Source organism: Photinus pyralis, unplaced genomic scaffold, assembly GCF_008802855.1.
Source record: "Photinus pyralis isolate 1611_PpyrPB1 unplaced genomic scaffold, Ppyr1.3 Ppyr1.4_LG5, whole genome shotgun sequence".
In the NCBI taxonomy this organism is placed as follows: Eukaryota; Metazoa; Arthropoda; class Insecta; order Coleoptera; family Lampyridae; genus Photinus; species Photinus pyralis.
The window spans coordinates 40130281-40157851 of record NW_022170596.1 but is presented as its reverse complement, the minus strand read 5'-3'; the positions used below and the strand labels follow the sequence as shown (position 1 = coordinate 40157851).

Below are 27571 nucleotides of genomic sequence, written 5' to 3'. Positions count from 1 at the left end.
TAGAGAATGCCGACACTACCCCACCACTTTCTGTGCGTCCACGGAGACGCTTGGGTTTTTCCACAGGTCCGTGGCCTTGGGTTTTTCCCAAGGGTTCGTGGCTTTGGTTTTCCCAAGGCGTGCTTTGGTTTTCCCAAGGTTCGTGGCCTTGGGTTTTTTTTCCCAAGGTCGTGGCTTTGGTTTTCCCAAGGTCGTGACCTTGTTTTTCCCAAGGTCGTGTGGTTTTGGGTTTTTCCAATGTCGTGGCCTTTTTGGGGTTTTCCCCAAGGTCGTAGTCTTGGGGTTTTTCCGCAATGATCATGTTTTTGAGGTTTTTTCCAAAGATCGTGACTTTGGTAGCAGGATTCATGGTCTTGGATCCTGGGGGCAGGGTTGTGTTATGGATTTTTTTCTGGATCAAAGGGTCGTGGTCTTGATGCTTGAGTTGCCGATTGTGGAATTTGGATTCTGGGATTTGAGTTGGACTAAAATTGTGCTCTGGGATTTCCTAGCGAATTTAAAAGAGAGAAGTGTGAGAAAATAAGAGATGTTGTTTAACAAACCTTAATCCTAAGTTACATACTCTTAGAAAATGGTAAATCCATACATTTCAATTTTACAAAGAAGCAAGAAGAGAAAAAGCAAGCGAGAAGCAAAGCAAACAGAAAATATTTGTGTACTTACTTTTTTCTTAGTTTTTTTGTTTGAAAAATCCTTGTTTTTCCAAGTTTATCCATCACAATCACACACCCTAACACATAAGAAGAGAGAGATGCACAGATTAGCACTGTATAATTACGTAAAACTACAAGTAGATTATGCGAGGCTAATAAAACTTGTAACAATACGTTAAGGCTTTGATGTTAACGAGTCGGCTAGTCCAAATACTAACTGAAATTAGAGCGTACCTTTCTCTATTTGGGTATTTCCCGAGGCCATTGCAATCGGGTTTCCTCAAGTCTGGCCTTGGACTATGAACTTGGTCGTAGCATTGGGTTTTTTCCCAAGGTCATGGTCTTGGACTTTGAACCTCCCCCAAGGTCAATGGTCTTGGACTTTGACCTCGAGTTTTTCCAAGGTCGTGGTTATTTTATTCAGTTTGTTTGCATACTTGACGAATTTACAATGGAGAATAAAGATTTATCAACCCGCCTTTAGTGCAACGTAAGTGGACGCAAGGATCTGGAAAGAGTTTATTTTGTTGTAAATTTCTTAAAAAATGTAGGAAACATCTGCAACGTAGTGTTTTGAAAGAATAGTATGGCATTAACGCTGAATGGCAGGATGTACGACCGATTTTAAAGGGTATTGGAGTTTCATCAGGGACTACCTGACAATGTCTAATTTCGATGGTTTAAAAACCAACACTGGTGATCATCAGATGATCTAATGCGTTGAATCAAATGTGGGTCCATGGTAGAACAATTTTTTACAAAGGTTGTCATCAACGAAATCTCTAGTGTATTTTTCTTAACCCAAACATATCCATCAAGAAAAGGCCAGAGAGATATTTCTTAAACGCTCATTACATAATTCTTTTAAAATCCTCGTGATCGGCACAAATTAAGCATTTAAACTCGACAGAAATTTTTACCTGAAAATTCAAAGTTTTAGTTATAAGCATTATAAGAAGCACATCTAAACCACATGGGTATTTATTATTCGGATTTAAAACAGTAGTAAAACCGAAATGTATTCGCGATACAGACGTCGATTTTCGAAGAAGACGGCGCGTGTGTAGTTAATACCGCAAAAAAGGGTATTAAAGGTTTAAACTTGATAAAATTAAGGCATTATTAATTTATAATGTCGCAAAGCTGACTAACTACGCAGAGTTGCTGCGGTCTCTGCAAATGGGGCTAGGAGCGTCAAGCCTTAATAAAAATGTTTGGATGATGTCAAATTCATGCATATCGTGAATGCATTTCAATACTTTAAAAGTTAAAGCTGAACTGACTGATAATCAGAAACGAAGTCTCAGTCGTCATAAGAACTATCTGAGACAGTATGGGTAAGCCTCACGAAACATAAGAAAGAAAAAAACAGATCTTGGTGCAAACGGAAAGGAGCGTCCTGCCATTTATATTAGGACCATTACTTGGTGGTATACTCGAAGTTTGTTTAATAATAATAATTATGGAGCACGGAAAGAAAATGTTACTCGTGCCTCAAGAAGTTAAATACAGCGGCCTTAAAATGCAAATTGAGATAGGAAAGAAGATGTTTTATCACGGATAGATGTGAAATGATGCAAATCTTAAAGTCGAATTTGTCTGATCAGATGATAAGATGGCAGCAGTATAACAAAGTTCTACAGAAATATTACATTTTGCTGACCAGATTGCGGAAGCCAGTAAGCATCTCAATTGATTCAAGGCCAGAAGGGTATATCGAAGTTGAATATTAACCACAATACCAGCGCAAACTTTTAAGAAAGAAAGCCGAGGATTTTTTAGCGGATGCTCACTAGAGGCCTCAAGTAACATCGCTGGGATAACAAAGGAATTGTCCACAATAAAAGGTGAGGTTAATTCCCCTTCGCGAATATTATCGATCATGGTCCATGATACAATAAGACCGAGGAAGACAATCAAACGCCCGAAGGTTGGGAGAAGTTTTGCGGCTTATGTTAAAGAAATCAATGACCTCGAAGATTCGTGGGCAACGTGAGAAGACGGAATCTCCCGCCTCACCGTACCACGCACGGTAAAACTTAATATAATCGAGAATAGAACTTTACCGATTACGAATGCCGATTTTCCGAAATAATTTTACCAGCAACAACAACCACCCAAAACGCCGAAAAAGAACTAAACCTCTCAATATACTCTGAATCTGTGGGAAGCATTTGAATTTTAAAGGATGGATATCATATATTTACGATCCGGCCCACCGCAGGTTTCGCTTAGGAGCATCGTCCTTGCTATAAGCAGAAATAAAAGAACAAATACACCGCTGAAGATATCAAGCCATGGCTGCAGAAAACAAGAGGCTTACACCTATGCAGCAAACGCTGTTTAAAAAGGAAATTTGCTCCGAAAACAAGTACATTGTCAATAATATGTTTGAGCTCTTTCAAGCCGATCCTATGTGATATGAGAAACTTTTAACTAGTTTAAATGCGGTTTACAATTTACATATAACAGTCATAGACGTATTCAGTAAAAAGCGTGGGCAAACCGCCTCAAGCAAAACAGCATCTTCCATAATTGAAGCATTTGCATCAATCTTTAACGAGTGTGGTAATCACCGGATAATATACAAACCGATAAAGGGAAAGAGTTATTGCCGGTGCTGTTCAAGCAAATTCTTTAGAAAGCATGAAATAAATTACTATGTAACTCACCTAATCCTGCCTGTAAAAGGGCCGTCGTTGAGAGATTGAATCGGGAGTTTAAAGTCCAGAATGTGGCGGATGGTTACATATAGTAATACGTATAGATATGTGGACGTTCTACAAGATCTTGTGTCTGCGTATAACAAAGTTTATCATTCTGGCATCAAGATGGCAACCGATTGAGGTACAGATGAAACATTTTAATCGTTGGCAGAAATCTGTACTGCGAAGGGATTTGGTAAAGAGGCTCAACCTAAATATAGGGTGGGACCACGTGAGAATAGCTCAGAAGCAAGCATCATTTTGAGAAGGGCTTGAGAGCAATTTCAGTCAAGAAGTGTTTAAAAAATCGTCAAAGTTTAATAAATCGTGACCTCCAGTTTATAGAATAGTAGATTTGAATGGTGAAGATATAGAGGGAACTTTTTAACGAAGAGAGCTGCAAGTTGTTGAAACTTGATGAGAATATCCAGTTTTTAAAATTGAAATAATTCTTTAGTAAGGAAAGGTCGTGGGAAAAACTATTAAAAGTATTGGTCAAGTGGAAAGGATAATAGTGAAAAATTCAATTTCTTGGATATCTGCATCAGAACTAAAGAAGATTGACGGAGGATATTTTAATGCAACCTTATTGAGGCATGTTCATGGATATACTTCCCACAATACGAACGTCAACTTGTAACACATGCTACCAAACGTATAAGATTAAAATGGCGGTGGGTGCGTTGGTGTTTTCCGGAAATTCCATTACCCGTTGTTCCGTTATCGCGTCAATAAGTGAGATCGATAATTGTAATATATTTATAGAGTAACACTCCGGAAGATTTATCTGCAAAAAAGAGTGTTAAAAAACGCGCGGACTTTTTTTCGTGATGACTCCGAGCAAATAACGTATCACGCCTAACGCGCTGGCATGTAATTCGTTTTGCATCAGGACTACGATAGCCTGTCCGAGGATGTAGTTGAGAAATGAATAAGCATGAGATTATAGGAAGATTGGTGACTTTAGAGTATTACACTCTTACTAAACGTGTTCAGTTTCAAATAAGAACAGAAACACTCTCCCCGATACTGGGTTTTTCAGAGCGTCTTCTTAACAATTGGATTTCGTCCGAACAAAACATTGTTCAAGATCCAGTGCCACCCCACACGCCAGCATTTGATCGGAATTGCCCTCACACAAATGTTCAATCTATTGCGATATTGTAAGAACACAATCGTGGGGACGTTGTATCTCCACTAATGCGAATAGTAATATAACTGCTTGAAAATTACAATTACGGCTGTCTAAGGATGTTGTGTTCTCCCCAACGCACTATATACCTGTGATGATAAAAGAATTTGAAAAATATTGAAATAACATAGGACTGATACTGGACAATCACTGCCATTCGAGTTTGGAACATTGAGCTTGAAGCTAACATTTTAAAGAATAGGGCACAAAAAAGGGAAGATTCAAATTGTCGTCGTCCCTCTCGGTGAAGATGCTAGTAGGGGAATCGAAGCGATATAGTCAACAGGTAAGAAACGTTTCGGCGGCGATTGGTCTTGGGAGGGTGGGCCTCTAGTATACTTATCTAAAGACATCACAGGATCAGACAATAGTGATAGGAGTCGGCAGGTGGAATGGGGCCAATGTGGTGAATATGAACTTGCATGAAGCGAATAGAAGTCTGGGTGATGTTTCCGAATGGTGCGTGGTTGTGTTTACATATGGTAATTGCACACAATAATGGTTTAATAAAATTTTAACCCTATTTTCGAGTTATAGGTTATGAAATTTGAAATTGGCGCTACTTAAAAGTAGGCGGAGAGAAGTAAATATTTACTTGGGGAGTTTGCGCATAAGTACAGAGTTCAGGACTAAGGAATAGGGCAGCTCTCTTTTATGGCGAACAATTTGCACATTGCAATCATAGGCGGTTATCCATATACTTCTCTTATATATATGGTTAAAATCCGTTGAAGGTTGTCAACTGCCAATGTCAAAATGTTCTTGATCGTGAGACCGAATCCTTCTTTATATTGTATCTGACATACCCTTTATTGTAGAATATCTTGAATAGTGAAGATGGAGAGCAAGCAACGTCGTGCGTGACCGATTCGCCTGGAAGTACACACCTGTGTAAACCCATACAGAACCTGTCCAAAAGCGAAGATTCTCTGGAGGATCTTCAGGTATCGCATGGTTAAGGACAGAAGCGCATAATCCACCTCATTCTCTTAGGATAAAACGCTAAGGGTTTTAACATATCAGAATTGCCGCCATGACATTTTGTTTCGTGACTTTGTTGTTGGTGGTCGAGAGTCGGAGACAAGTATAGCGCAACACCCGAATGAAGAAGAAGTAGATACCCTTTACTTGCAAAATTTCCGCATGATTAGAGCAGATAACTGCGACTTAGATGTAATAGTAACTACTCTGCCTTACGTTGAGTATCCAGCGCTTGTTAAAATTGAAACAAATAACATTTGTGTCAGATTTGGGAAGTTCCTCAAGAACTTATTTACGTGTAAGATATGTAAACTTCCGTAAAACTACCACGCGCTTCGTTCGTGAATAGGTAAGGGAAATGCCATTAAAGCAATGATCTAATTTTCATTTAAACTGTGTATAATTGTTTTCAAGCGATAAAATCCAACGTAAACGTAATGCCATTTGTCCTAGGAAATATCTGCGTAAAAAGTAGAATTACGAAAATAACGATATTAAGAAAAATACACAAATAAAAATGCAAAATAGTGTAATAAACCATAATCTCTTAAGACAATCTCCCCTTAAACACTCAGATTGTGTCAAATGTGTATTAATAACGAAGGCGGTACATTCTGTAGACAGCAATACACGGTGTATACAGAAGGTTCATCAAGAAATCTAAAGGTACTGTGATTAATAAGTGTGAGAGACACGCACATTTCAACTTAATCATGCTGTAAAATGTACAATATTTGCATAAGTAATGATCTTTTCGTTGATGGTTATTATCGTCATATACCGGTAAAGATTTTCTTCTGTGCCATTAAAAATTCCATTATAATCAGTAAGGACTATAAACATATTTTTTAAGTTCTTTACGGAGACATTTATCCCATTGTATTTTGTATGTATACTCTACAGAGACGCTGGTCGGTTCCTCGACAAAGCCTAACTGACGTTATCATCAACACAGCAGAGGCGCTCTCTTACTTCACAGCAAATTTTAGTTAGTGTACGTAGGTATAGTATATTGTGTTATATTATGATGCTACTTACCATAAATGCTCCAAAGACGAGATGCTCTCTACGGTAAACGTATTGTTGAGGTTTTACTCTGTAACTAAAAAGCAATGGTTTAGTATCGATTTTTGAACATGACCTTGGAATATTAAGAGAAGATCTAGATAGAGATCCTGGCGAAAAATTCTTCAATAAAACCGTTGAGTGAAATCTGATTTCCTTATCAATGGTAAAACCGAAATTGGTGTCTTTGCAATAAATTATACATTTTGACAACTGTAGCCATAATCGACAGTAGCACAGTAACCTAGAGAAAATGGGTGCAATTTTCTACGGTTGTAGGCTGGAACATTATTCACCAGGGTAGTAGCAATGTTTTTCTGAAATTACTTTGGAAACAACTTCTTTCGTTCCTAAAACGGGTGAAGTAAATGTGATTTTCCTCTCTAGTGAGGAAAGTAAAAAACAATTGCTGCTTTAATCTTAATACTGACGTTTAAAATTTAAACATGCAGGTATCTAGATTACTATGTGTCAAACTTCATTATTGCAAACAATAATTTTTGAATGTTAATTGTAGTTTCAGAAAAAATTATGTGTAAAACTTGAGAAGAAACTTTCTTCTTTAGTTGTACTATTTTCTACTCATCACAAATTCAATACACTTACAAAATAACAGTATCTAGACTCTAGAGGATGCTGAATTAACACGATACTGCGTTGATAAGAAACGCCCCTTTTAACACAAAAATGTTTCAAAAGTCAACCTCGTTGTTGAGTTGATTTGTACTATGACGGCCATGGTGAACAGTGCAAATGCATTTTTAATTATAAAGAAATAAAGTAGAAACAATAAAATTTCGGAATAAAGTGCTTTCTAGCAGAAACAATGATCCAGGAAAACCTTTTGTAGATAAAAAATTATCTTAACTTTTACACTTTAACAACAAATACTGTGGCACTCTGTGGCGAAAAAAATGCTCAAGAATTTAGAAATACTTGGTAACCGTATATTTGGTATTAAAGTAAATTTTCAAAATTTCAACAACCCCTGCTGTTTCGCAAGCCCTACTTCTCTTGGCGACGTCCTACGATTACTAGCTTAAACGCAAAGGGTAAACGGTAATACAGACAAAATGTTGGAGTTTTATTACCGTCTGACCGTCTGACTGAGGTTGTCTTGAAAGGCGTCCAACCTTTGGATTTTAAACGGCGAGCAACCTTTGAACTTTACACCGACGGCGACGTTTGGATTTTGAACGACGACCAACCTTTGGACTTTAAACGGCGAGAAAAGTTTAGAATTTGAAAGGGACCAGCTTTTGAAGAATGCGCATGCCCATATCTAATGTTTACAATATGAGATATGTTCATCTTTAACAGAAGCATCTGTGATTAAAGGCAATTGATATTGCGCATCCTGCGCATGCGCACATTAATCTGATGTTTCAATATACAATACGTTTGGTTTTACGAAAAGCATCTTTGGTTAAAATTTGAAAGAAATATCTCCATAAATAAGAAAATTGGCACTGTGCATGGGCGCATCTGATTTTTACTATATGCGATTATTTGCCTTTAATAGAAGTAAACCTTTTACGGTTTCCCAGATCCATATGGTCATCCTCAACACCCTGTACACCGCATTCGACTGTTTCAAATTTCCACGACTTACTGCGGCTAAACAAATTTTCGGTTAACGTGATACAAAAACCTTTCATTTTAGTTATAGAGTACAAATTGATCGTATACGAGTATTTCAGAGTAGCATCTACTAGTAAACATAAAAAATTCGTCGTGGATTTCTAAGCACCCTGCAAACATGACTCTTATTTATGCAAATCATAAAACCAATGGGTGTATCATGGTTATATAATGAAAATAAATTTATAGGAAAGGATGCATTCCTTCTACAGTTATGGATTGGCGAATGTCATTTTTATCCCTCTTCTACTGAATTTAATAAAAATATATTTGCCCATGCATCTTCCAATTGTTTTCATAACGATTCAACGGAAATGGTAAACTGTAATAATATTAGTAGTAGTATAATTACACGCGTTGAACACAACAAAATACAGAAAAATCCAGTAAAACTAATGGTTTTTATTTTTTGTGAAACTTGAAAATTATGAATTTTTTGGAAGTTAAAGTATAATTTGTAATGATTTTCGCTAATTCTTGCGAGAACTTTTAGGCCTACAAAAAATTAACCCTAGGTCCCTAACATCCTTCCTTGGTAAACAAAAATACGAAAACCCGAAATAGGCATTTTCATTCTATTTTTGCTCATAACTGAACAGAATTTGAAACTGACTCAAACAAATCAGAAAAAAATTTCCTAATGCGAAGATAATGCGGAAACCGAACAAACAAATTAACGAGCCAGTACTTCTCGCAAAAGATTTAGCTCCACTCAAAAACCTATAGCAGCGGAGGTAACACGGCCAAAGGTGCAAACTTAGAAAACAGTTAACGAACACGGTGAGAGAACAGGATAACGCAACTATACTGCGTTCGCACCTCCACCACAATGATGCCAAACTGGCATATGATTGAATTGAAGTAAAAACACAACTCTCCTTTTGTCATTGTCACGTTTGTTAATAAGTTTGGCAAGCATGTACCTACTATAGGTATGTCCATAACCACTATGCTGCATCTGAACGCGCTATAGTAATCAACTACAGATAATGGAAGGGATGTGCCAGAAACAATATAAACTTGAAGAGAACTACTGGAACATAATATACGAAGTATAAAAGGGAAAGAGCAGCAACTGGAAGGTGACTAGCCCTTAATAAAACTGAAACAAAGACAATAAGGACAAGAAATATTGTACGGGGAGGGTGGCATCTATTTTTATACAGTGGAGTACCAAAAATCAAACAGGCAGCGATATAGAATTAACATCAGAGGAATTACATTGAAAATAGGACGAAACGATAACAATTATAGTAACATACGGTCCGAATAAGGACGAAAAAACTAAAGGAATATGCGTCTAGTAGTAGGAGATACAAATTAGTAGGGGTGGAAGAAAAAAGACTTAAAAATTACCAGAATTACTAAATATTTAAAGAATTACTTCACTAATTGTTAAAACAGGAAGCACTCCGAAGTGGGTGTCAAAATGTTCAAAAGTAACTTCCTCATTGGGCATATTGAAAATAAACCTGCAAGATCCCGTCGGAAGAGACCAAAAGTTGGAATCTGGATTGAAATTCTATTGAATTTGTATTGGAAGCAACCGAAAAAATGTGAAACTCATATTACGAAAAAAGGCAGAATCTTGTACAATATAGTAATTCATTTCAGGACCGCAAGTGTTTGAGTGTGAAAAATTTGGTTGTATTTCACTTATAGCTCCAGGAAAAGGGAGCGTCGGAACGTACGTAGAGACCTAACGTAACCGGCTCTATATATCAGTTAAAATAATTTCAAGATATGTTGGTATTTACAATGAAAAACGGCCCGAAGAATTTAGAAATAAACGTACAAGGTCCCGTCGGAAGGGACGGTAAGTCGGGAAATAGACGATTACATAGAATATAGTTGGTAGATGAAAGGATAGGGGTACGATCTTCTATGAACGAGAGGAACAAAAGAATGGTACCTACATTTGAAAATGACAAAGCTCAAAGCGCATGGCTTGATGTGTAAGAATATCTAATAATAGTAACTCATTTATAAATAAAGCTTGTCTTAAAGAAGTTTAAAAATAATATATTTATGATTTAAATCCCATGCACAAGAAGAATATATACGGGAGTGTCCTTGCACGTATTTCGTACGTGAAGGAAGACCTGATGAGCATTGCAACCGACTGTGTATAGTTACCAAGATTCTTTTTTAACTGCCGACCGTCGCCACGCAAACGACCCCAGTACAGACAAATACGTGAATCAAATTATTATTCTTGCAATGGTTTTCCTCAGATCGTAAAAACACTCATTCAGCAACAGATTGAACGTCAGAAAAGCATTTTCTTATGTTTTGAATGGCGGCGCACGAATTTTCAAATGCAGGAGTAAGAGTACAAAATGTAAAAAAGTTCAGCACTATAAAAAATAAAAGCGAAATCGAAATGGTCCAAACACCTCAATGATTAGGGACACACGCATATAAGGACAGTTGCACTTCCCCCTCCCTGAACCGCAGCAGCCGGTTACGCTAGAGAAGGGCATGACAGCCACGTGTTTCCGACTAGAGACATAACCTCAAACAATATTCCGATTTAAAACTGAAATTCAAATCATAATGTAAGCTAAAATGTGTGCACTTCAATTTAAATTTAATTGATATTTTAATCGGTGGCAAACAATTAGTTAATTACACTCGTATACAAATAAATTCATAATGAATGCACATACTTGAAAATCCAATTTCCATTCTGAATAATGATAAGTCTAGTGCGGATCGATGCATAATGCACCTGGAGCACTAAATGCACGTCACGTCACTTAGAAGATGACGCCCGAGACGCGTCTAAGGACCTCGACGAACGACGTCAGAATGTGCCATCACCAACGCCCTTCCCAATTTTATACCACGGTGTCGAGCTACAAAGAGGGGGCAAAACACTTTTTATTCCATCCAGACTCAGTCGCTCATCTGCAAGTCGGATAACACACCTAATTATCAAGTTAATATGGCCATTCTGTATGGCCGTTGGAAAGAGGTTTAGATTTGGTTCCCGGCGACGGAGAACGGCGAACGGTATGCACGAAGGAGAGACGAAGACGACGAGCCACATTGATATTATAAGTAAGTTCAATAGCTGTATTCATTTGTAAACTAAGGCCGGTATATATTCAGAGGGAGGGCAGAACTCATGTATGTTTCATACAATTTAAAGTACGGTTATATTCAACGCTGCGACGCCGCACGATGCCACGATAGAAGGATTTCCAACTGTATAACGATTCTGCAATGGTCTCTGTTTCACAAAGTATACTGCATCATAAGTAAACAGGTGATGACCAAAGATATGTTTATATTCAACAGGAAGATACAATCTGGCTCCATTTAACTCGTGCTCGTGTTGGAGATTTCAACGCCGTGTCCGCACCAACTTCTCCCGACTACGTAAGTTTCAGCAAATCTTTTCATAATTTCTTTGGTTTTTAGTCAAGTAAATAAATATCCGATTAGTTTTTTGTAAAATAGGACATTTTATTAGAGATAGAGATTCCGCCCGCAAATCTGAATATGCAACGAGAATAAGAAACGCCCGGGAAGAATGCATAATTCAAGATGTAAATTAGAAATAAATTAAATATTAAAATTACGCAAGAAAAAGAGGCTTATTGATTATGTATGCAGCAGAGAAAAATTAAACCCCTAATGAAGAAATATGCCTTTTACGGCACGCAAAAGAAAATTACATCGTGGCATTTTTAACCCTCTCAAGGACGTGCGCAGGTGTTACATCGTTCAAATACACCGTAAACCTCAAAAAAGTTTAAAATTTTTTCAATTTACATGCTTAATTTCTTTTTGATAAATTTTAAAGCATCAGTCCTTTAATAACACGCACCATGGAAATATGAATTTAAGTTTAGTATTTACGAGGGTTAGATGGAGATGAGGGGCATCTTTGAAGGTAATACGTAGCTGTTCGATGAAATGGTGTTTCTGTATTCATTCATAATTGGGTTTTTATTCACAGTCAAAGATTGTCACCACTCGAGCAGTTCTCTGGCGATGTTCTTCAATCCAGTTTATGTAAATGGACGGAAATGCGATTTAGTCTAGACAAGTTGATATAAAACAATGGGTATTTTCGGAAGTAATGGAATAAGAGTAAGATTTTGATTGTATGTGGCGGACTAAGCAACTCAGTCCTTACTAAGATGGCCTGAACACGAAAGAACGCAATGGATAGGTGCTCAGAAATACTACATGTCCGAAATCAAATAAATCTGCACGAATGCAATTGCTTCATAAATCCCACCGATTTTGATTAAGATGAAGATACGTAGAGTACCTATGTTCATAGAATCAACAATCACTTCTTCAAACAAGTTTAAAGACATAGTCACATTTGACCGACGAAAGCGCATTTTCCACGCACAAAATCAGTAATAACTTGGGAGGAAGTGATTCAATCAAAAAATTATTTTTTCGTTCTGATCTCGAGGCTGTGCGACACCCTATAAACCACCACGAAAAAGCTTAAACTGGAGGACTAGTAGTGGTACAGACGGACAGACGGACATAGTGCCCGACAATAGTGTTAATTTTCCTTTTGGAAAATTCGATAAAAAGATGTTAGCGATGCGTGGTGCTAGAATTAGTTACCTAATACACTTGATACTACTGTCCAAAGTTGAAACTTCTGCGCATGCTCTAATTCCAAGGTTGAACTACTGCGCATTGACCAAGTGAATTAAGGTAACTAAGGTTCTTTCCTGAACTAATGTAACTGATTATGGTTGTTGTCAAGCATGCTATATATAATACGATCCTTGGGTTGTTGTCTAAATCTACTTGGGTTCTTGCCTGAACTAGTGTCACTGAAAGGTCATCATAGTTGTTGTCTAAGCTAACTTGGGTTGTTGCCTGAACGTAATGTCACTGCAAGGTCATTGTGGTTGTTGCCCAAACTAAGTAGGGTTGTTGCCTGAACTCACTGAAAGTCATCATGGTTGTTGTCTAAACTCAATTCGACCGTGGTTGTTGTCTAAACTAAACGGTTGGGTTATTAACTGAACTAATATCGCTGAAGATCAAATCTAGGCGCGAGTTCTGTACGCATGGCATATAAAGGATTTAGCGCAGAAATTATATCCATACACGCAGCAGAACTAGGATGACAAAGCAGATAGCGAATAGATGATTTAGTAAGAAAAATAAAAAGAATTGAAATGAGACCTGGAGGTACTAGAAGTGCAGCGAAAATTGAATACACTACAGCTAAACCTAAAGTTTATAGATTTTCAAAAACAAATGCTTCCTAATGAAGAATAATGGGGAAGCACCATTAGCATTAATACAGTGAATTTGCACTTTTTCTTTTAGTTTCTCGATGATCATTAACTTTACTATAAGACACATATGTTTCGTTAAAGTTTTGTTGTGGTTTCTTGGTCTTTTTGTTACAGTTTTAGTTCGTATAATAATGTTAAATTATTAATAATTAAATGGTTATCCACGCAGTGTAATGTAAAAGCAATAAACATGCAAAAAAGCGAAGTTCCTATTCACTTGTGGTATTGATATTGTAAGGAGAATGATTGTGCCTTGAATCTGAGTTTTGCAACGAGAAGGGCTAGAAATGGTCAAAACTTCTTTATATAATAATTTAAAAAATCATGCCAAATTGGTATGAAAAAATACAACCACCTCAACATCTTGCTATGGGGTATATATTGCGAGAAATTTGCATATATTTGGTCGGGTTACACAATCTTTCGTCTTTTATTACGATCTCTCTTAGTATCTTCTGGGTATATCATCAATTGCTCTTTCAATAATAGTTGTTGTTGCGTCCCCAAACTAGAATCCGTTCCTTTTGGTTATTCCTTTGAGAGCCTCTTCAAAGAAAGTATCCTTAGCATGGCGTGGAAAGAACTATTTCGCTTATCCCTGTATATATTCCCACTCATGTGCGGCGCATGAGTCGTCGAAGTAATCTGCATATGCGGTTAGGCGCATTCGTCGCATAACAATACAAAGAAGAATACCAGATGCAACCATTAATAATGAGCGTGTCTGTTAAAAAGCAGTCATTTTTGTACAAAGCTGTGAAAGATTTCCTCGATAGCATTATCTTCGCCAAAGCTGAATCATCGCCTTTGTCGTCAATCAATAGTAATATTTGTTATCACTTCCACAAAAAGGGAAATCAACGCCAGCCGCAATCATCTATCACCTTCGCTTGTCTTTTCACTCATATTCCTTTCGTAATTATTCCAATATCTGGTGCATGTGTGTATATCGATCACCAAATCAAGATTTTAAACGACTACGTGTTTGTATATAGGATTGATCGGGCAATGAACTTCTTTACTTATGACGACTGCATTCAAACTAGCTTTCTACCTCCGCAATATAACTACTAGATTAGAGTACTAAAAGGTTCAATATTGAACACAGCTGAGCTGAGCTGGTTAATTTTTCGCTTTCGAATTAGAGTTTTTCAATAATCAAAAATCAGAAGTCGATACATAATACCTACATGCAGCTTATTGAGCAATCTTTCGCCGCTCTGCGCGATCAGGAAATGGTAATCAAGGACCAAGAACGGCACATTTCGGCGTTGGAGAAAGAGAGGGCCGTGTATAAGGTCGAGATCGCGAATTTGAAGATCTTGTTGGAAGAGTACGATACTCAGATTGGGAAAATGATGGACGTGTTAGAGTTTCCCAGGCAGAATCAGAAGGTAAGCTACATTTTTTGGATCCCAACCGAATTTACTCACATGGGTTCCAAAATTTACAAAAAATACACACTGAAACTTCTGTTGTACAACATTTCATCTAATCTTAAAACAGGTCTATGGTGCGGTCCCAAAATTTTGCGAAACCGATTTGACCCAACGGCCACCAAAGCACCAACAATTATGTTCGTCTCCATTATTTACAATTCAAAAAAATTCGGAATAGTTCATAATGTATTTCACGGTTATGTAATCCAAGCATATTTCTATCAACTTTCAGAGATGGGAGGACTTCGTGAAGAGGTATCGAGATTTCGGCTGCAATTCCGACGCCAACTTTCCCGAGTTGCTCAATCCGGCGTAAGATCCGGCGGGACCTCCAAATCCAAACGAGGATATAAGGGCTGCTCAAAGGTACAGAAGGCGGAGATTCTGACGACGTCGTTGAAAGTCCAAACTTTCAAGTTTGGTTCTTCTGACTTGTAGTTTTTTATCTTCTTGCGTTACAGAAATATTTTCGATGACTTCCCTTTGTTGATAGTTTCTAAAGTTTGTTTGTTCTCTCTTTCGAAGATATTTTTGAAGTGTTTCTCCATCTCAACCAATTTTATGTTACTGGCCCATATGAATAATAGGTCAGTTAAACAAAAACAGCTCTGTTCAGTAGAAACAAGTTCGTTTAGCAGATTGTGGTTCGTTTAATCGATCTGTTTCTGACAAATATAAGAATCGTACAGAATGACCTTGAACTTGGCGCATGCGCAGGTCTCCAGGTCAAAGAGCACCCGAATCAACTCTGTTTACCTACTACATTGGTAGACAACTCCACTGTTTGACCTTCAGTATGATTGGTTTTCGTTTAGACAACAACCACGCTAGGACTAGGCGCATGCGCAGATTTAACCGTCATCCTTATGGTAAAAAAACACATGGCATTAACATATTCATTTATCAGACGCGCCACCATGTACAGAAAAAAAGTTACTGCTTATTTATTTCATGCATTAAGATTAAGATGAAAATTAATGCTAAATGAGTACGTTTCCGAGGACAAATTTCCTATGCTGGATAAAGACGCATCGTTGAAAAAAAAAAGATTTACAAAAAAATATAAGTGGGAAGGTTGAAGAAAACTGAACATATTACTCATTGAGCCACGAAATGAAAAAGCTACGTTTTGGTGTTGGGCCGTGCATATTTTCTTTACGTGAGCATTGTTATTATTGTGAAATTTTTGAATCAATTTTTAAAAAAATTGCTGTGGCTAGCACAGATACCCCCGCACACCTGCGCATGGGCGATTCTACCCAAAAGCTTTTCCTGTCTCAGAATATGTGTACCAAATTTGTTTCCAATCGGTTCAGCCGGTTAGGCGGAAATGAAGAGTACAAACAGACCGACAGAATTAATATTTGTCTTCAAGAGTAAATTTGAGCAATTGCTTTAGTGATAGATAAGGTGGCCGCATATAGTTTTCGTAAAATTTGGACGGGTTGTTTTTGTTTTCATTAGAGTTAATTTTGTATGTGAAAAAAAAATTGTAGATATAGGAAGGTGGAATTCGAAAATTTCAATATACGAACTTGAGTTTTCGGGTAAATAAGGTAAGAAGTCCAAATGTGAAGCGAGCTAGTCCGGAATTCGTTTATGGGTAGTAAAACTCAGCAGTTTTACGAAACCAATCAAAATTTTAATAATCGTTTGGGATTCTCCACCCCGGAAATGTAACTTTCTGTTACAAATGTTTCCATGGAGCTTAACTATCAGATAAGTTTAATTGATACAGCAAAATCCGGCGCTAAAATTGTATACTGAATGTGTGTCATAATTGAAGATACAATTTATAGTTTATAGTAAAATGCAAGGTGCATCACGCCTTTATCTCTTATGGATGAAAAGTAGTAGATAGTTTATCAACCCGACCCCTTTAAAATAAAATTTCATCAATTAAATCACGACGAGTATATATTAGGACCTAAACCCATGCTTGGAATTAGGTAAAGAAAACTTCACTAACTTAGGTAACTCGCACGTAATTTACTTAGCATTTAAATCTCAAAAACGACTTTTTAGTCGATCTAGTCGTGTATGTTGACTTGTTTAAATTCTACCCCAATCGGTAGTAATCCATTTGGTGAAATTTTATGTACCTAATTTTGTTCATTCGTAGCAAAATTTGAGCTTCCAATTTGCGACGACGACGAACATTAATATATTGCTCCCCTCAGTTGTGAATGTCGCATAGAAAATATATTAAAATATGCAATTTAGAATTGAAAGAAAAATATTTTTTGTAAGCGTGGAAAGGCGGATTTGAGAAGAGGAATTTCAAATGTTATCCTGGATTTAGTGCGGCAGACTCCTCATGCGTCACCGACATATGTGGTACAGTCGGCACCTGCGAGGTGATATTTTAGTCATATATTTTTAAATGGGGAGATCGACGGACAGACGCATCTAATTCTTCGACTGGAAGGCGTAAAATTGTTCTTGAGTTTAATGTTTATGTAAATGACGCTGGTTGGCACATTTACTTGTCGATTCCTGTAAAAAATGCTTGAATGTGCAATAAAAATGAAGTAGGCCAATTAATGTGATTTTTCTTTCAAAGGCGGCGTGGTAATAATTAAATTGTTATCGTTTCATCTGCAATTGAGATTCTATTTTTTTGCGCCAATAAAAGGAACAAAATGAGTTTATATCGCTATAAAATAAAAAATTTTCACAGAAATTGTAGAAAAATAAAGCAGAAAAAAGTCGTCTTCGCCAACTTATGGTAAGTACATATTTTATACGAAGGTATTTGATGTTGATGTGCTGAATTCATACATGTGAATGTGCAGCTTATCCAGGGTTAGCTCGTGAGCGGCTTTTCTATATTTTTACAGCATCCTTTACCTTTTCACTGCTCAATTTCATTCGATAAAATTGCGTTTGCAACAAGGGAATCGTAAAACCAAACACACTGTTGCGTTCTTTAAAATAATCTACTAAACTGTTTTAAAAGGCAATTGTAAATTATTATACCGCTTAATGGTTGCAACATTTTTAATTTCAACTGCAGCTCGAGCTGTTGGAAAATTATATTAGCGTTTCAGGTAGCTACACGTACAATAAATTTTAGTATTTAAAGAATTTCCATCTCTCTGAATTAGTCATATAATCCAAGCAAATACGCACTTAGCTATTTCCTTTGTATTATGTACCTACTTGCTTAAAATTAGCCAAGTGTGTGGTATGTATGTTCCTTTTCTAATTCTACAAAGAATTGCAGTTCTCTCTAATCAAAAAAACAATTAAAACAATTTGGATCTGGTAACTCCACCATAGCCGGTCCCAAGCCCGGTTGAGAAAGGATGAGAGATAATAAATTAAAAACTAACTCTATGTACAACTTAACAATACTTCTAGTACTCTGGGGCCCACAGGATTGATGGGCGCTAGATGATATTACAGTAATGAAGACATATTTACACTGAAGTTTCGTTCAGACTTTCCACTCGCCCTCTATGGGTACTCTCCTTCAACATCTCGTTTTTGAGATATTCGTTTCGACCTCATCAATAGATATGCCTCGTCCAGACCACCTTTTATTAGGATTCCATGATGAGTAGATCGTGCCCCTCCCCCCAACAGCGTTTCGAGAAATAATTGGTGGAAGTTGGGGGGCCTAAGACAATGAAATTTGAATTCCGTGTGGCACACTTTTTAAGGTAAAGGTTACACTTTAGGACAAAAGAACAACGGACGGCCAAACGGCAAACAATAGCACATTTTTCTCTAATAGTACAATGCGTTAAAAATTGAGTTTTAGATGAGTACCTGATTAACTAAAAAATAATTAATTATTCAATTGGTTAAGAAAATTTGCTCAGCCTACTAGACTAAAATGCAAAACCATTTAAATTTAAATGGTTTTTGCATTTTAGTCTAGTAGACTGAGCAAATTTTCTTAAAAATTAATAAATTGTTAATAAAAAAATTATTATATTAAAATAATTATAATTGTTTAAAATTTAAACTATTATAATCATTTTAATATAATAATTTTTTTATTAACAATTTATTAATTTTTTATAATTTCAATTTTAATTTTATTTGCCCACCTTTAATATGTAACTAATAATTGTCACTAAAATAAGTATCAAGATAGATAGATAAGATACGCTTAATCAACTTACTCGCAGCGGAGGAGGAGGTATAAAACAACATTATTAATTATTAATCTATAAGTTTTTCTGAACTTGGATCAATTGACAGAATGCCGTCCTCGGAATTTGCATACTCAAGTACATCCAGGACGTGCAAAAAAAATGTAAAGGTATCATGGTGTACCATTTCAATTTTCAAATATGGAGGTGATTAAAGTAATTATGAACAAATTAGCAATGAATACATGCATAACATGAAGAACAAGTAAAGTTAAGTATATGTATGATGCGTGTATTAACAAAAATAGCATACATAATGGTGTAATCTAAAATCCGTCAATAGTTCACATAACCTTGTGGAACAGAGAAAATGAATATTAGCGAAAAATTACCACACAAGGCGAAATTGCACCTACTCAAAACGAATTGCCAATAAGTTATGCGTAATGTACTTACTTAACTTAACCCTTGTAATAACACTTAGTTTTTACCTTCACTCCCTCGCAGAACTGGAAAAGCATTATATTCCCATGCAGATAGTGGGCCATTTGGAATGAAAGTGATCGTGAAGAATATTATAAAGTGTCATTCGAAATATATATTGGCAGTCATGATTAATGTTGTCATCCAAATCCAAACTTGAAAATGGTTTAAATCGAAAGAAACTAAGGAACCTTATGGATGCGAAAAAACGACAGGATACAGAGAAACAGAAACAAATTTAGAGATCTTACTAGAAATACCAGCTCCTACAGGCCTGTGTGACATCCTACCCATCAGCATTAGTTTGGTGAAATGTACTAATGCTAAATTTTTAAAATCCAAGGAAAAAATGGGGGAAAATGATTAACTCGATGTGGTCACCTTTTGTCTTTAGACGGTCAAAAAATGAGTTGCACGCTGTAGGAATTTGATCCTGCCCTAGCAACACAGCTCCGTATAAAAAGCGTTTATTATAGACTAAAACCCTACGTATATAATACCTACGCATACAAGTCCGGCGGATATTGCTATATTCTTGTAGGTATATGATGTGTTTATTATTTCTCATTAATATGGTCTTATATACAGGGTGACAATTTGGAAACTTACCACCCCCCCATATCTTAGTAAATAAACGAGATATTTAAAAAAATCCAAATCCGTTTCGGTAATTGGGAGGGGGAATCACAATGACATAGTTGGCGACGCATCCCCTCACACCCCCTGCGCCCTAGCCACCCCAACTTTTAAATGTTAAATAGTGACCCCCCATGTGTGACACGTCGTTGGAAAGCTCTGAAAAAATGCTTTCCAACCATACCAAATAGCATTACATTTAGGTTAGTAATTATCGTGCTAATCAAAAAATAAACTAGTGTGATATATTTTCTAAAGTTGGCTTTTATTTTAATAAATGTTCAAAATGTTTTCCGTTATTGGTAAGACAGTATTACTATGCGATCAAAAATGAGTTGCTGTCGAGTCGCCCTTTGAAATTTTTGTTTACATGGAAAATCGTATTTAACTTGAACTTCTAAAGCCGACTCGACAGCAACTCATTTTTGATCGCCAGTTATAATCTATTCTCAAACTCTTGTCGAACCTTTTCAAATGTTGGATATGGGGGGTGGTAAGTTTTCAAATTGTCACCCTGTATGTTTTTCAAACGAATGCTAAAAAACGTTTATTTATATACGTATTATCAACGTAGAACCGGCTTTATGGCTCAGTAGTAGAGCGTTGGGGTATAAATCCGCAGGTCGGGTGTTCGAACCTGGTTTGAGGTGAATTTTTCATCTGTGGCAGAGATGGAAATTACCTTAGACTAGTTCCGAGCATTCTACCGGCTACTCCGAATTAGGTTTTCCTGCAGTTTTCCTAATTCGTAAGGTAAATTCCGGAGTAGCACAGAACAACTTAAGACCTTCTGCAGAGGCACCTCTAAAAAGCATTATGCGGGTCACTCTGTAATTGGGCACATCCCTGTTGAGGGCCCAGAACAAGAGAGGGATAATAAATAAATAAAATAAATAAACATGAACTCTGTTGTTTATATGTGTGAATATAATTCGTATTTTAAACGTAGGTATAAAATTCGTGTACTCAAAAACGTATACCATACTACCAATACCGAATTTATCCTATCAAAACGCTTTAAAACCATTTTTTAAGCGTATTTTGTGCCATTCATGTTTGATCACTTTTTTCAGAGCATTCATTGGCATTTTTTTTACTGCTCACCTTGCTCTCCGAAATGGACCATATGAAAAAGTCCATCGGATTTGCATCTGGGGAATTCGAAAGCCACTGTGTGGGTGAAATGAAATGTCGAACATGCTATTTCTGCTTTCAGAAATCGTCAATTCAAAATTACACTGTAATGTGACAAAGATGTTAAAAAATCAGTTCTTGAAATTGAAATGGTGTGTATGAAAACCAAAGCCTGCACATCCTAATTAAAATACATTGGTTATACTTGAAGCGAGGGGAAGTATAAGATCATTAAATCTTTATATGAACTTTACGATTCGTACGTTCCTGGTCGGCTGGCGCCTACATGTGCATCGCACGTCTTGCACTTTGCACACGTTTTGGCGCGGCTGTGGATGATCATTACTTTACAAGACAGTGGAGAAATATTAATGTAAGTATATACAAACCATGGTCACTGAACTGTGTGTAAGGATACGTTCAGTTTAATTGCATCTTCACAAAGACTGATACTTCTCAAACATTCTGGAGCGACAATTGAAAATTTGTGTGCACATCTCGTAAAGGCACTTTAACCGCAGTGGTAGGTAATGTGGCTATATTGAGAGAAAATAGCCATAGCGTGATTATACAGACCAACATTACTGTGAGATGTGGGTCTGTGGGGTATCTACATTTTTCTAAAGTAATATTTTTTTCAATGGCTCATGACTTTAAGAAAAACCACTTTCTAAGTAATGTTAACCAGTTTTGTCGTTGTCAAATGTCTGTAGGTTTTGACTTTTGTGCTTCTTTTGTACTTGGAATTTAAGTTGTAATCAATGTACATTTAAGGCCACCAATTGGTCAAAAAGTAGCAGTATGAAATCCAATGTTCACGGCACGAATAGTACAAAAATGTGAGATGGCACAAAAATGTTGTGATTTGCATGCACTATGAAAGTACTGAATGGACATGTAAAACGAAAGAAATAATTTCCATAGGATTACTGATCTTGTTTTTCCCAGTATTAAAAAAATTATTCTATTTTGTATGGGGTTAAATTTTATTAGATTCTGAAGAAAACAGACGATTGCTTTCCCTTTTCCATCCACACTTTAATGCAGAATTTCTGAAAGTAGAGAATCTAATTGTATTTTTTCCTTCATTTATTTATTTTTATTTATTGTCCGGTGTTCCTCTCTTGTTCTGGGCCCTCAACAGGCTTGTGCACAATTACGGAGTAACTCGCTTAATTCTTTTTAGAGGTGCCTCTGCAGATGGTCTTAAGATGTTCTATACTACTCCGGTATTTACCTTACGAATTAGGAAAACTGCAGAAAAACCTAATTCGAAGTAGCCGGCAGAATCCTCGAAACTGATCGAAGGAAATTCCCATCTCTGACATAGATGAAAATTGTTTACCTCAGTCCAGGTTCGAACACCCGACCTTCCTATCACTGAGACTCTTAGTGGGGTCATGGTTTCTATGCACAGTCTTTGTAAGCAGCATTATTATAAACGCCTCATTTAAGCCTATTTTCACCACTTATCTTATCTTGAGGTTTACGTTATTAAGATAAGTGCCAGTGCGTTAACTTTAGCGTTAAGTTACCTCTCGGCGTAGTGCATCAAATGTGCGATGGCCCTTTTTACTGTTTAAATTTCTATTGACTTTCATTCTGGTCCTAAGATCAGGTAATTATCTTCAGTTACCCTTCTTTTTTTACTAACAAGGGATTAGATAGAACGATTGCCATTATTTAGTGGTCCTTATGGAAAGCTTGCTTATTTGTTGAATGCTGTTTTCTTGCACCTCCTTATACTCGTATTAGGTCGCAGTTCCATGGCACCACTAACCATAAAAAATTAAGGGATACGACAGTACTGTGAAAAAAAAACATGAGTTTTCTGGAGAGCAGGAAGCACCTATCGTGCGCAAAGCTGCTTCATGTGCAATTCATGATGCAATGCGAGATGTACTTCGGAATCCAGCACGTCGGCAAGGCTTTCATACGAAGGAGTTGAACCACCCAACGTAACGTAACGGATATCCTTTCGTCAATCTCCTTCACCGACACCCTGAATTCCCATTTCATCAATTTCTAACTAAATGTCATTCAAACAACTGTCTTTATCGACTTTTAAGCCATTCTATTCTATTCTGAATAGAATATTATGAATATAAATGAAGTCCGACCAGGCAGTACTTCGGCACACCAAAAGCCCATTGTGCCTCCCCCAATGTTGTTCAGGCATAGTTGACCATCCACTGCCACGTAACGACACCTGTGATTTTCTTCTTCTGGCTTCTATTCAGTTTTAGAAGCCTAAAAGGCTCAGATTTGCCAAAGGGCCGTGTTAGAAAGACACTGGACTGTCTGAGTCTGGTTGCTTGTTCCACTGAGCCTGCAACTGACTGGTTTCCCAGTCTTTAATCCTGACCCTGACAACGGAAGGAGCAATTCCTAGAGTAGGGTCAGGTCCGATGAAGCGAGCCACTTTGTCCGTCCCCTATTTTGCAGTGCGCTGGCACTTAGATCAAGTTAATCCTATTAGACTCGCCTAATCTGTCTAGAGTATTATTGACCTTATCACTACAGCTAGACTAGGAGTCGAGGTTTCAGACCCCATGTGCAGCCAAAAGCCTTTTTGTTTACTATGTCTGGTCTATGGACCAGTACCAGTTCACCAGCTTCTGCAACGTTTTTAGAAGAACCGATTGGCACGACCCAGTTTAGGTAGGTATTAAATTTCTCCAGTTTTCCAGGATATACCGAAAAGGCAAGGAGGCTCTAAAGAGGTGCAACAAATGTAAGAGCAGCGGTTCCACGCCATTCTACAGAAGAGACGGGAATATTTCATCCGGTCCTGCACTCTTAAATGGGCTTAACGTATTGACCGCCCATTTCAGAGATTCCTCGGTAACCAGCTACTTTCCAGGTGATCGACCTTTCACCAATACGGGTAGTTCCTTGGGGTCCAAAGTTACTAGTCCCCAGAGCCTGGAAAGGGTGCTTCCAGGAGACAGGTGAGACCTTCACTCGGGTGGACGTATAAGTATCTGCCGAATCGAAGCCTCAGTGTTCACACTTCTTGCCCCCGACCTTTCAAAAGGATCTTATATACGAAGTCCGCAGGCAGCTTAGTGCGCATGATCCTGTTAAAGAGCCTGCGAACCTCCTTACGAATATTTTCAAGGTCTGAGTTCCGCCAAGGTGTTCTCTTTTCTCCTTTAAGCCATTTTAAGGTTCGAAACTGTACGAAGTAAAAAACAATTACATCTAGCATTACATGTATGATGTAACCATCCCCCTACCAATATTTCAGCACCCTTCATGGGTACTAATCAAAACTACACATGGCATTCTACCAAATGCAAATATTGTAACACGAAGCCACCTTTGTGCTTAAAATAGCAACTGTATATACAGAAATAAGGTACCTATTCGAGTTGCTTAGCTTAGTACCAACATTGAATGGGAGGTTGAATTTAATAATGCGAGTACCAAGCCAAAAGCGGTAAAAAAAAAGGGGTACACGTCAATATGTATTGGTGAGAGACTGGTAAAAGTATGGTATCCAGCATGCATGTTTATGCTTTGATAATCAGACGTTTATTTAATTTTGTGGCAGAGGTACTAGAACTAATTAAACTGACGTCCAGCAACGCATTAGACTAATGTGTAACTGCCCTGGTTTTAAAATCTACGTGGTTTCAGTCCTATAAATCCTTTGATTCGATCCCTAACCAAAATCTTAATAATCGGTAGTCTTTATGGCGTTTTTAACGAACTGTCTTTTTCTTTTTAGCGTTTAATCATGAGAAAAAAATGTAGTCAGTTTGATATAGCGGTTTAAGACTCGGACTCTAGCCTCACGGGTGGTGAGTTTGCCAGTTTTGAGTGGTACAGAACATCTCCTGACTGCCATGCTACAGAGGGCATGGCATGTCAAGCTGACGGTCCCAGCAGTCATACCTCATACCACGACTGTCGTTAGGTCACACAGAACTGCTGTTGATGCGACCTGAAAACGTCTGTACCTAGCGAGTAATAACACCTATACGATACGATCAGACATTTTCAAAACGAAACTGGTTGACTGTGTCAGAAAGAAGACTTCTTCATCCTTCGTTATCGTTTTCATAAAATCCTAACTGGTAACTCTCCGAACCCTTCGTACACGGTTGGGAAGGGCCCAAACCCGAACTTTTCCCAACAAGGAAAAAAATAAAAGAAATCTCCCATAATGGATATGAGATCGACACAAAATTGATGAAAAAAATGGACAATGGGGGGGGGGGGGGCTGGGACCGCCACTGCTTGGACAGTTTTGTAACAACCCCTAAAATTCAAGCTTGCTGTTTCTATCTGCAACAACAATCTCTATATAAAGATCACCGATCAACAAATTTTAGTTAAACTCCAGCATAGGAGTTCCCGAGGGAGTTCCTTACTAAAAACGCTGTTTGTTTAGGTATAAGTAGGAGTTATTTTAGGGTTAACCGTGCCTAGGAGGGAAAGGCACATTTTCAAAGTTATATAAATGTAGTTTTCATCAATTTTTTTATTTTTTACTTTCGGCCCCTTTACGTACGAACTTCAGCACGGACATTAATGGCCGAACGTCAACAAGTAATGAGTACACATAATTTATTGTGGGAAAATTTACAAAAAAAAAGACTTTAATTTGGGACGACCTGCATTGACTCACAATGAACTTCGTTTTATTATCCATTAGCGGCAATTCCGAAAATCTAAATGATATGTGAAATGAGAAATTTGTAAGAATAGGAGTTGCAAAATTATTGTAGATTGCAAGGTTGAAAAACACATTTAAATTTCCGCTTGAAAGAGTAGGCGCTATTATTTTATTTCTGTTCGGCACGGGATAATTAGTGAATTTGTAAGGCGGAAATACAAAATTAGGGAGGTTATTGGCAGTTTCAATAACTATAACGTACATGCCATGTTTGTTTTATTTGAAAATTTAAGAAGCAGTAAAAGTGTAAAATAAACAGTTAAAAAGTCCGCTAAGTACCTTCATTTCACTTGTAAATATCTTTATATGTCCACGGAAAGCGCACAAGAGCTCTTTATAAAATCAGGATTATGCAGATTTCGAATAACTTTTCTTTTAATGCCTTACATTCTGAAGTGCTTCTTGAAAGCTTATTTATTTCTAAAATTTAGTTATTTGCTGTTCCAAGATATACGAAATATATAGAAGTTAAGTCGAGTTCTTCGAGTATTTGAAACATTTTTAGGAATACGTTTCAAATTGCGCCATCGTTCATTCAGTTGTTGCTTGTGACAGGAAGAAACTTAAAAGTTTAATATAGAAAGTAAAGTAATTTAATAAAAAGTAACACAATGCTGCCTTTGTATCATAAAAGAACTTTTGTAGAAATTTACAGTCTGGCAAATCCGAGTTGCCGTTATGAACCTTGCTGCGGTATAATAAACACATAAAATCGTCCGAAATAAGGATATATTGAGTGAACACTGAGCTGGAGATGGCAGAAGTTGTAACAAAAATATTTCATATATATCTTTTTATGGTCTCGCAAAAATGGACGGTCAAAGATGAAAATATATAGATTTTCCTCTGGATTTTGTTGGGGTAATTGAAATATTTCTGATAAAATATGGCACCATAACCGTGAACCGTTGTCATGTTAAACTAAATTGATGTAACTTCCTGATGAATGTGCACTGTAATCTTTGAAAGTATAATGCAGTTTTTTTTCTCCATTTAATAAGAAACGTATATTTATTACTTTATCTCCGCGCTAACTGACCCACACATTATATACCTACTTCGTGCTACCTATAAAATTGAATCCTTCTCCGCTCGATCTCATAAATAAAAAAACAATAAAAGCTTTACTTTATCAAATAGATCTACCGGAAGTATCTTACAACATTGTACCTATTGCATATACAAAGTTAAGTAAACAATTCAAAACATCAAAGCCTATTGACTTCCAATTTATTTTAACAAGGAGCGGAAGCGATATTCTTACGCTGGTAAAACTGCTCCCAGTCAACTAACAAGGTGCTGCAGTATCAAAGAGAAGCCTCATTGCTGAAGTCATCAGTATCCATAAGTTATGAGGTAGGGTCTGTGGAAGAGTGGCCAATTCAGAAAGAAGCTTTCAGTTCGAGTGGTCTGCTGTTGGTTTTTATTATCTTTACTGACGTTAAATTAATGTGGTGTCGACTTTTATATTATTCTTCAGCTTTTTGCCGTGCTACTGACGCGGAAGATTTTTATCACATTCTATCATAAAATAAAGCGTATAATTTTGCTGATAAGTGCTCGAAAT

The 27571-nt window shown here is 37.1% G+C and overlaps 1 protein-coding gene across 1 annotated transcript; it reads left to right on the top strand.

Annotated features, from left to right (window-relative positions):
- The first annotated feature begins 5289 nt into the window (after positions 1-5289).
- LOC116170741 lies at positions 5290-5852 on the top strand. The gene is made up of 3 exons (XM_031487247.1): positions 5290-5318; positions 5369-5494; positions 5544-5852. The coding sequence occupies exons 1-3, from the start codon at positions 5307-5309 to the stop codon at positions 5850-5852; spliced, it is 447 nt and encodes a 148-aa protein (XP_031343107.1). The 5' UTR covers positions 5290-5306.
- Positions 5853-27571: the final 21719 nt, after the last annotated feature.

What these genes read in the sequence shown, in the direction of transcription:
- LOC116170741 (XM_031487247.1), top strand. An exon ending in ATTCTCTGGAGGATCTTCAG is followed by an intron (nt 5,495 to 5,543) that starts GTATCGCATGGT and finishes TCATTCTCTTAG; the next exon opens with GATAAAACGCTAAGGGTTTT.